General features: G+C 40.2%; 1 protein-coding gene across 1 annotated transcript; it reads right to left on the reverse strand.

Moving 5' to 3' along the window:
* Window positions 1-1,330: 1,330 nt before the first annotated feature.
* Window positions 1,331-10,843, reverse strand: aldh16a1 (aldehyde dehydrogenase 16 family, member A1). The gene is made up of 17 exons (XM_069674301.1): window positions 10,673-10,843; window positions 9,128-9,227; window positions 8,884-9,010; window positions 8,626-8,783; window positions 8,450-8,527; window positions 8,153-8,340; window positions 7,905-8,063; window positions 7,646-7,804; window positions 6,649-6,805; window positions 6,416-6,491; window positions 6,072-6,177; window positions 5,325-5,458; window positions 4,651-4,821; window positions 3,009-3,213; window positions 2,710-2,895; window positions 2,002-2,127; window positions 1,331-1,815 (listed from the first exon to the last, which is right to left on the reverse strand). Exons 1-17 carry the CDS (start codon window positions 10,760-10,762, stop codon window positions 1,645-1,647), a joined length of 2,391 nt encoding a protein of 796 aa, XP_069530402.1. The 5' UTR covers window positions 10,763-10,843; the 3' UTR covers window positions 1,331-1,644.
* Between the last annotated feature and the right edge of the window lie 55 nt (window positions 10,844-10,898).

Below are 10,898 nucleotides of genomic sequence, written 5' to 3' on the forward strand. Positions count from 1 at the left end.
AAAAAAGTAAATTATTCATTTTTACTTTGGTTATGAGGCAGTCATCATGCTACAAGCGCATAATGAAAATGCTAACATGCTAGCAGGTGTAATATTTACTATGTTTACTACCCTTTAAATGTAGTGTCTTAGCATGCTAACATTTGATAGTTAGCACTAAACACAAAGTAAAGCTGAGGCTAATAGGAAGGTCAACATTTTACGCTATGAAACGACCAACAGACAGGTGTCAATCCATAAAGCTATGATGCTAGCCTGGCTAAAAAACAACAAGAGACTGTTTATATTCATTAAATTACCTCTTTATTAACTATGGCTTGTAGACAGTGAGACCCACAGTGTCTTTATCTGGAAACACATTTTTTTTTTAAATTTTTTTTTTTACAAAGGTAACTTGGACATGGAAGCAAACTGAATTTTACAGGGAATGTTTGTGGCACGGGCACTTCCATGGCTAAAGGCTACAGTATTAATGTACAGTAATAATGATACACAGTACCGAATAATAGCATATTTAGATTGAGTTGACATGAGATTGATCGACTTTGGTTTCTTCATTGACAGATCTTTAAGGCAGATGAAGCTGTACACTGAAAAATTGGGTGCATTTCTTGTAATAAAAAAAAAAAATACTACTTCAACCTTGACATTTTATTGAAATAATCATATCTCTCTGATACTCCTAGATACTTTTAATTATCTATAGTCTTCTTCCTGATCCAGGGTTCTCCAACCCTGCACGTCTGGATGGAAAGACATGCCTTGAACTCAAGATATTTGTAATAAACCAAGTCGAGGTGTGGTGACTCAGAGGATAGAGGTAGAAAGCCATCTGGACTGTGTTTATGAGTGTAGCAATAGCATAGCTAGTGTTACATTCAGGTGTACTTGGTGCTGAGAGTATGACCTAGATTATCTGTCTTTGTTATGAAGGTTTATGTGATTGACACTGCCCCCTTCCTAACGTTAACCATTTTAGTATTAGTGGCAATAGTTATACTTTGTTATACCATGAGCAATACTGCAAACACGTATAAATTTCATATAAAATTCTGTCAAATCCATGGCCTGTCTTTTAAGTGCCTTATGCTTTTTTGTTTTGTTTTTTATTTTGCAAAATTTTACCAAGACTGGGATACAGTCCTTTCTGCAATTAGCTCAAAATAAATCTGTTAATATATTCAACCTCTTGTTGTCTCATTCTTCTCTCTTATTCACAACCTGCCCTATAACTCTGTTACCTCATCAGTGGCAGAAAAAAGCCTTGGGGCTGATGAAACCTGGGGCTATAATATTTGCATTCATTTATTTGTCTTTGATTTTGTTGACGTCAGGTTGATATTTTTTAATTGCTAACCATAGTTGCATTTCCAGATTTCAGGAAACAATACAAACGATACATTTTCCCCACTGTGTGAAAGCTGGTGCAGGATAAAGGATATGTAAACTACATACAGTATGTGATAACAGTAACCTAGCCAGCAGAGCAGCAGAGATTAAGGAGTTTGGTGGTGTTGTCTGTTTACTGTTAATTTTACGAACATCTTGTTATTAAGGTCAAAGGATCCTTCTCTTTAAATCTATACCCTACAGGCTGATGATACACTTTTATTTCTTTTCATTTTCAACTCATCTCTTTTCTTTCTATGCAGTAGGAATCCAGACACTTTTCCACTGGACTGCAATTCTCCACATTTCTTCCAGGACCAAAGAATGACACCAGTCCTTTCCCCCATCTTCCGCCTCGTCATTTTGGCAGAACAGGCGCAGGGTTTTCAGGGGGCTGGTGCAGGTGTACTGGAGGTACTGACAGCCCTACAGCAGGAAATTATGGAGCAAGAAAGCAGATCATAATATGTGGTAGGTCTGGGTAATTAGAGCTCTGTGTGTATTATTTTGAAGGTGTCCTAGGTATGGTGAAGTTCAGAGTGAGCACTTAAAAGAGTCCAGGTGGCCTATGTCTTTGTATTGTTCTTTCTAATGTTGTTTTAAATTCCTCACCTCAGCATTGCCCCAGTACCAGATGGCCTTGATGACACTGTGGTTAGCCAGAGCTGCTGTCAGTTGGTCTCTACTTCCAGTAATGACATTTACCAAACCTGCTGGTAGGTCTGAAGCCTGAAGCACCTGAAGAGAAGAGAGAGCAGAATGAGGAAAGGGGCGATAAAGATTAAATCTGTGTTTACAGAGAAAAAGACACAAGAGTGGCGGTTGGTCTGGTACAGAAGTGTGACTGGCGTACCTCAAGGCGCTGCTCTTGGCCTGATTGTATTTTTATTCCTGTTAACAATGAGCCTCTCAATTGCCACTTTAAAATATATTTATATAAAGTGCAAATCTCAAATCAGGAAGAATGTAGATAGGTTATGCATTCTGGAGGACTTTGGGGTTCAGTGTCTTGCCCAAGGACACTTTGACATGTAGACTCTAGCAGTCAGGGACTGAACCGCCAACTTTCCGATTAGGAGATGGCCGACTCTACCACTGAGCCACAGCCACGGACAACATGCAGTTGTACTTGTCCATCTTCTACCGGATGATCTCAGAAAGCCAAACGACCTTAAGGACAGCTTGGACAGCATAGTTGTTTGAGTCTGCCACATTTTTTGTCTCTTCAGTGGAGCGACAAAAAAGTAATATTTGCACTTTATTGCTTTCAACTCCCTTATCCAACGTGCTGCACAGCACATTTAACATTTTTACACCAACCTGAATGAATGCCAAGGCAGGTAGTGGATACTTCTGACTGGGGACCAAGATGACGGCGTTTCCAGTGGCAATGGTTGCCCCAAGAAGTGTAACCATGGACAGGAGGGGGCTCGTGTCAGGGAGGACGACACCGACGACTCCAAGAGCATCAGCGTAGGAGAGAGCAGAGCCAGACTGTGGCATGGGCTGAAGGAGAAGGAAGCAGCAAGATATAAAAGCAGTTTAAGCAGATTCAACCGATCATCTGTCATTGTTTGTGAATTTATTAGTAACTTTGAATAACATGAAAGAAGCCTCACAAGAGTTCCTCCTTGGACTTTGTCACAGTAAGCTGCCCAATCACTGAGCCTCGCAATGCTGAGGTCCACCTCCTTCTCAGCATCATCCATTGAGAGACCAGTCTGGACATTGATTGATGCAGCTACGTCCTGCCTCTTTGCCTCCAGGCCCTTGGCCAGAGAGTAAAGCGACTGAGCGCGTGCAGACGGACTCTTTTTCATCCAGCTAGAGGAGGTACAAGGATGATATAGGATATTTCATTAAATCAGATTACATTTCATTATATGCTGAGATAAAGATAAATAAACTGGATTGATAACCTAAAAACAGAATTAATGAATGTCATACAGAAAAAAACATGCCGATTATGTCCTGTACATCCAGGAATGTATATGTATAAACAGAAAGAGCTGTGTGTTTATTGGATTCTTCTCTTGGTACACTCTGTTTCTATACAGGCACTTTGTTGATTTACTGTGTATGACTCAGCATATTTGTGTGTGTTTTATGAGCCCTCAAAGTCAGGTTGGACTTAAGACTGGTGGTAAACACACTCACTGGGTTGTGAAATAATTTGCTGCCTATCTGTATTCTTAAAGCCTGAATAAATGTCTTTTATAAAGGGCCAAATTTCATCTCTTAAATTTTTATTTTTTAATTACATTTTACAGGTTTAAAAACAGGTTCGATTTGAACTAAAACCAAGTTCATGATGTCCAAACTAAGTTATTGATGAACACGCTTAAGGTATCTAAAAAGATTTCATATAATTGTGGGATAAAGGCAGGATTATAGATCATTTAGTCATTTCTATCTTTTTGATGACACTCCTTTAACAGTGAGCAATCGACCCATGATTTTGAAGATACATTTTTTGGGTTGTTTTGATGAGGCCATTGGAACGTTAGGGTTCATTGAACCTTTTATCACATGATTATCAAAGCTCCAATTATAACAGCGTCTCAGAAAACTCGGATTAATGATGCATCTTATGACTAACAAATAGTCTTGGTTGGTGAGAAAAAAAACTGAGCCATGCACAGGTGTAGAGATGTGGTTAGGGTTAAGGAGATGTTATTAAGGAAGCATGTTATTAGGTGCAAAGTGGACCGCTGGTAAGTGTAGTATTGCCTCTCAAGACCTCTGATTATGGCAGCTCAGCGCTTTTTGTTTGTAGGGTCTGTGTCGGTCTGTGTCTGTTACGTACTGTATATACAGTGGTTAGATTATAGAAGTTGATGCATTTTAACATTAAAATGAATTGCTTTACAATCTTTCTGCATACCACATCATGTAGGAGTTCAAGTAAATTAGACAGTAGCCAAAGATGGATAAAAATAATGGGGTCAAGTTGGCAGTGTAGATAAGTAAGGGAGATTTCAAAATCAAGGCACAGTAGCAAATATTATAATATTATTATTTTATTAATTTATTGGTGCTTATTGTATTTTAATTATTTATTATTACTCAATTTATCTAAATCCCTTTGTGCAGATGTGTCTACTGTATCTGAATCGGCTGTTCCTAACTCTGGACCCTAAATGTGACCTTTTTTGGTTTGTATCCATGAGAACACAAAATGTACTGGGTTTTTCTGGGGTTGGACATTACCAGCACAACAACTTGTGAGCATTTTTTTTGTGTGTGTGGCAAAACACTCACCCAGGCTGGACTTTGACAGCAGCCTCCACGGCATTACGGACGTCTTTCCGGCCTCCATCTGGACAATAGGCTAACACACTGCCGCCCCCTGGTGACTGTACAGCCACACTGCCGCCAGACACTGATTTGCATGCCTTACCTCCGACAAACTGCAGGTAGGGCTTAGGAGCACTGAAGGAGGAAGAGGGAAGAATGGACGAAAGTAAGTTACAAGAACATCATCATGTTAAACCTGTATTTATTGCTATGTATGTTGCTGTCATGTGCTCGTAATGCCCTCTGACTTAAAGTCAGTGGTGGACAAAGTACACAACTTCATTACTTGAGTCAAAGTATAGCTTCTCCTGGTCAAATTTTACTCCAATACAAATGAAAGTTGCTCAGTCAAATTATTTATGGAGTTAAAGTACTGGAGTACCTGCTTTTAAAAATACTTAAGTATTCAAAGTACATCCATACAAGTGTAGAGGCATCAAAAGTGTGCCATTTGTCTTAAAAATGTAGTGAAGTAAAAGTAATAAGTTTCCGCAAAAAATAATACTCAAGTAAAGTACAGATACTCAAAACATGTACTCAAGTATAGTACTATTTGTACATACATACATTTGTATTATAGTACATTTGCTTCGTTACTGTCCACCCCTGCTTAAAGTAAGAAAAGCAATCACACCAACCTGGCAGCATCTGAAACATCAGGAACCACAGCTGGAGATGCTGCTGTTCCAAACTTTGAGTAGTCCATAGAGACAGGGGAGGAGTGAGGTGAAGGAGGAGAGGAAGAAGACGGGCATAGGAACTGGTAAAGACCCTGGCAGAGAGCAAAGAGGAGGTCAAGGCAAAACACGAAACTCATCTGTATAGTGATTAAAATGTTCTGTTTGACCCCTGGAGTGGCTAGTGTGGATGGTGGCCACAGAAAAGTAGCACATTTAGGTAATTTAAAAGACTTGACTTGACTTGAGGGCTAGCAATAATAAGGATTTCCATCTTGGAATACTTTGTTAATGCTCCTAAGCTGAAATAATAAAAGAATTTCCTGTTATTCACATTCTACTGGCATTGAAAGGACTGTGATGCTAGCTCGCTAAATTCTAATTGTGCAGCTATATTGCACCTGCAATTAAGCTAAATCTTGGCATTAAACAACGTCCACAGAATGTACTGCTTATAGCTGTAGCATCACTTTATAAACTCTTCTAAAAAGCGTTTTAGCTGACAACCTAACACCTAAAAAGTTACCAAGTTAACACTACAACTAGAGACATGATAGCTCTGTCTTCACAGCATTATCTTTATATTAAGTACATATTATCTGTGGTATAAAATATGTTATATAAATTGAGTGTTTGTAAATATTTAACTGTATCAGTTTTTAGTCTACTATCAAAATGTTTACAGTGTGATAAACGACTGAAACTCACTTCCTGTCCTCCATCAGTGCAGGTCCCGCTGTCTTTGTGACCAGAGACAGGCAGACAGGGGTCGGACACTGAGTGGGAGTTCACCCAAACTGATCCAACTGATAGACTGAGGAGAGAGGAAGAAGAGTATGCGTCAGGAGTCAAAGCAACATTTTATAACAGACATTTTGACTTTGCTTATCCTACTTTTATAGGGTCTATAATATAAATCTTAGGGTCTATGAAAATATCACTTAGTATGAACATGGTTCGATACTAAATGGATATTAAAGCCTTTGAGCTTTCTGTAAATGATTGTAAAGATTAAGACTCGAAGAAAAGTATGAGTGTGTGGATTTGTGTACCTCTTAGCTGTCTCAAGAGCCAGGGTGAGGTCTTCAGTCCAGATAGAGGCTGCCTTGCCATGAGGACTGTGGTTTCCTGTACAAAACAGAGACTGTTAGTGTTCGATTGTTAAAGTGAAAATGTGATATTAAGGCTTACAGTTTTGTAAGATAACTGTTTATGTCCATCAAAAGTAACTTAACAACTCCCTGTGGATGTAGTCATGAATCTACATCCACAGAGTCTTCCTTACCCAGAGTCACTGCTTCTGTGTTGCTTCTGAAGGTCATGAGAGGCAGCAGTGGTCCATTAGAGGGGCTGATCACAAATGGAGAGGAGGGGGCCGCCCCGCAGATCACGGTTGGAGGGTACTGAGCACCTGATGGGGGGGCAGCGCAGGACTGAACCAACTGAGGACCAGAGAGAGGAAAATAACTTTTTCATTCATTCACCTGCAGGTTACAGCTCATCATTTTATAGTCCTAAGTACATTTCCAGCTTTTAAAGCTAGCTACCAAGTTAAAGTTCGCTCCACATAGTGTATACTGCTTGAGTATCACTGTTTGAGCTCTGGCGACAGTAGCTAAAGCATTTTAGGTAATCAAGCTAATGCTAACAAATTAGCTAGCAAATTTAAATAAGAGCATTTAGGTAATATATTTATTCTGTATACTTGATAAAGACAAGAGGCTAAATAATATTATATAATATTTTCAAGATAGAAGTATGGGGCCTGCAATCGTCTGATTATAGTGAGATAACTAACTTTATTAGTGTTAGCTAAAATTATTTATCTTCAAGTGATACTAGAAACTAAATAATTTTATCTTTACTATATTATTTGCCCTGGCTGGAGTAATTTCATGAAGAAAGTTAGCTTTCTAGCTGAAAGGAAGCTAGCTGAAAATTTGACTCGGTGTGTTTAGCTAAGCGTGTTTTAAGTTAAGCTAGCTAGATACAAAGCTCTCTCAACTGCATTACAGATGTTGAACAGACATTAAGTGTAATGAACTTCTAAATACTGTGATGTTTATATCTTTAACATGAATATCCAAAAAAAAAGCTCCACCTGCATGAAATGCAACACTGTGGTTTGAATAAGCGGCAATCAGTGTTTCCAACTGTTGACTAATTACTAAACGGAAAATCCAATTAAAGTGGCTTACTGTCCATCACATAATTTCTATTGACATGCTGACTTTTGAAAGCCATGGCAGCTAAGCATGACTTTCTTTGTGTTTTTGACCTACTGTGGCTCCCTGATGCTGAGCTTTAAGTACTGCAGCTTCCACCAGAACCCTTTCTTCATAACTTTGCAGGCCCACACACTTCATCCCTGCCATGCGCAGCTTGAGCCGGGCCACAACACTGTCCAGGACACTCTCCTGCACGCACAACACCCAGTGGACCTGAGGGAGAGACAATAATGTTAAAACAAGAGATGGCCTGGCATGATGGCATGAGACACACTCCATCCTTCTGTGGAGAATACTGATCAGTGTAAATCACCTCTCTTTTCTTCTTGAAGGCAGTCTCTATCACTCCATCCACGGCGCTGTCGATGTCGGCTGACTCAAAGATGATGAAGGGACACGTAGCGCCGATGAAGGGGGAAAAAGAAACAGGAACACCCATCCCTGCTGTGGCCTTACACAGCATCACTCCATCCTGAGAGAGAAGATAAACTATTTTGGTAACATTGAAATGCTTTATCAAACATATATCAGAAAGTGACAAGAGTTTTCTCACTCACACACCTGCTTGTTGCCGCTGTAGGTGATGTAGCTGATGCTAGGGCTCTGGGCCACTTTGGCACCCAGTGACACGTCACTTCCTGTTAAAACATTAAGAACCCCAGAAGGAAGTCCTGCTCCCATTAAAAGCTGTGCGAGCAGCAGCACTGGAGGTGCGGTGCCCTGACCGGGGACAACAATGACAGAATTGCCTAGAGGAAGACAGGATGAAATTAGAACTAACAATACAAACAGCTAATTTGAGAATATCTTGTTAATACAGAGTATGTTTGTTTATGCGTGTGTGTGCATGCGTGTTACCCATGGCCAGTGCTGGCAGGACTTTGATCATAAGGGAGTACAGAGAGCAGTCATCAGCCACAACTACAGCCACCAGACCTGGGACACAAGAAAAATACATACATTTAAACCATAAGTCCATTGAAAACAAAACTAAAACTAAATGCTTCTTTGTAAACACCTGCTGATGACCTCACCGAGTGGAGTCCAGTTGCTCATGAGGGTGTCTCTGAGCTGAGCCCAGCTGCTGTAGTACTGCAACAGTCTGACAAGGGTGGAGAGTGAGCAGGAGGCCCCGCACGCCTCACACAGCTCCGACACACACTGACCGTGCTGCCCGAGAATGCTCACCAACCTGTTAGCAAAGGACAGGAAACACAGACATGTATCTCCACATAAGGGCTGCGTTTGAAGTGCTAAAGTTCCTGATTTGTGCAAAGGTGAGTTTGTCGTACTTAAGCAGCACTTTGGCTCTCTGGTGGCAGGTCAGGCCACTCCAGGCCTTGTAGCCGTTAACAGCAGAGGACACACACTGGGAGACGTCGTCCTCCACAGCGCACACTGTGCTACACATATTTCCACCTGGAGACCGGAGGAGTGAGAAGCATGCCTGTATCTGTTTAATCACCCTCTCATTTCAAAGAATTGAGAGAAGAGGGTGAAAATAAAATAGATCTGAGTGTAATCTGTGTGTTTTACCTTTAGAATCAGTCAGGGAGCGACTCTGTCTGTTTGCTGGACGGACAAACTTGCCATCGATGAACAGACCCAGAGAACGGGAATGGTGATCAAGCCAGGCCTAAGGATGAAAGGCAGCAAGAGAGTCAATGTGAAGAAGTCTAAATGATCGTAACGAAATTCATATCTGAGCATGAAATGTAGCTGCATGAATCTAAATACCCCACAAATGTAGTACGGATTTAAGGACCTGCTTAGGACACAACTTCCAGCCTGTGAGTTTTCGAAGTACACAGAAATATTGACTGTCTGAGAATATAACTAACTTTATTAATATCCCCCAGGAAATTTGATCTGCAGCAGGACTCAAGACACAACAGATGGCGCTCAAAGAAAGACTGGTACTTCTCAACACAGTTCAAAATGAAAATGATAAGCTTATTTACTTAAAAAGTTATAAAACAGAAAAAAGACACATATAACTAATAGGAATACTTGTTAATTTTATGTTTTATATTCATCTTCAAATCCACACAGCAATTTGTGAATTTTTTGACCTGATATTGATGTTGGTTAATTTATGTCACACATTTTTCCATCAGCATTCTTTGTATTTGGCACAACAACGTCCTTTTAGAAATCTATTTTTTTTGTGAATGAGAAAACAGGAATGTTCTTCACAACCAAAAGAATACAAATGGATCACAAACAACAATGAAAACTCCTTGCCATAAGTCCACTGAAGAAGGCAATCTGACGCCGTAAATGAGAGTTACCGAAACTTATGCTCACATGTTATTGGTCAGGATGACGCCACCTCTGCTGGACAGTGGCTGAGTGCAGGCCTGGCTGAGTGTGTCAACTATTTACAGGCAAAAGACCAAAGTACAAAGCTGATCTTCACTCCAAATCAGCAAACTCATTGACAAAGACCAGACTAAAGCTGCTCCTCTGTCACATTGTAATATTCCACTGCTACATTTTCTTTTGATTTCCTTAATTTAGTTTCTAGTTACAGCAAAAAGTGAAGGCCGAGGTCAAAGGTAGAATAATCTTGGAGCTGTTACATCAAAGTCAACACTCTCCAAAAGGACTCTGACAACACATCTGTTGACTGGACATGGATGTGTAATCATTTTTTCACATGTAATCACATATAAGAAGTCAACAAATTATCTGATCAACTCCCAAATTTAACACGTTTAGATCCGTAAATCAGGCATTTTTGCTTTGATTTGACTCCTGGGGTGGATTACCGAACAAAAATCAGTAGGTGAGATTTTCCTCAAGTAGAAACACATGTCCAAGCATCTGACTTCACCCTTGACATTTCATAACTACTTTAACTGTAACGTTACAGTGTAAGTCACATGTTTGTCTTGTGGGCTACTGTCAGCTATCAGTTAATGAACTTCCCATGGGTCAAATAGTCCAAGAGAAACATGCTTAGTGAGTATAAACTGTAAAACATGCCAATATATGCCTGAAAGCAGCACAGTTTAATGCAATAAATTAAACACAACAACTGAAACGCTTCATCTGCTGGAATTACAAAGACAACTTTACCTGTGCAGTGGCAGTGCTGGAAGCTGCTTGTGGTCCGTACTCCATGCTTTGAAAAATATCGTGCACAGTCTTGATGGTGCTACCAGCCATACTAGTTAGAAGTCAGAGGGGAGCAATTTCCACAGCGCTGTGTGTTCTTGTCTGGGTGAATATCTGTACTATGAAGCCTGTAAGCCTATACCTGCAATAAAGGAAAGGGAAAGGGCAAGCAGGAAGACGACTGAAG

This window comes from Semicossyphus pulcher, unplaced genomic scaffold (assembly GCF_022749685.1).
Source record: "Semicossyphus pulcher isolate SPU_LCO1_2020_fin unplaced genomic scaffold, fSemPul1.0.p SCAF_23, whole genome shotgun sequence".
Classification (NCBI taxonomy): Eukaryota; Metazoa; Chordata; class Actinopteri; order Labriformes; family Labridae; genus Semicossyphus; species Semicossyphus pulcher.

Coding starts and splice junctions, on each gene's coding strand:
- aldh16a1 (XM_069674301.1), bottom strand. CDS start 10,762: ATGGCTGGTAGCACCATCAAGACTGTGCACGATATTTTTCAAAGCATG. Junction 9,011..9,127: donor CTCCCTGACTGATTCTAAAG/GTAAAACACACA, acceptor TCCGGTCTCCAG/GTGGAAATATGTGTAGCACA. Junction 8,784..8,883: donor AGAGCCAAAGTGCTGCTTAA/GTACGACAAACT, acceptor CTTTGCTAACAG/GTTGGTGAGCATTCTCGGGC.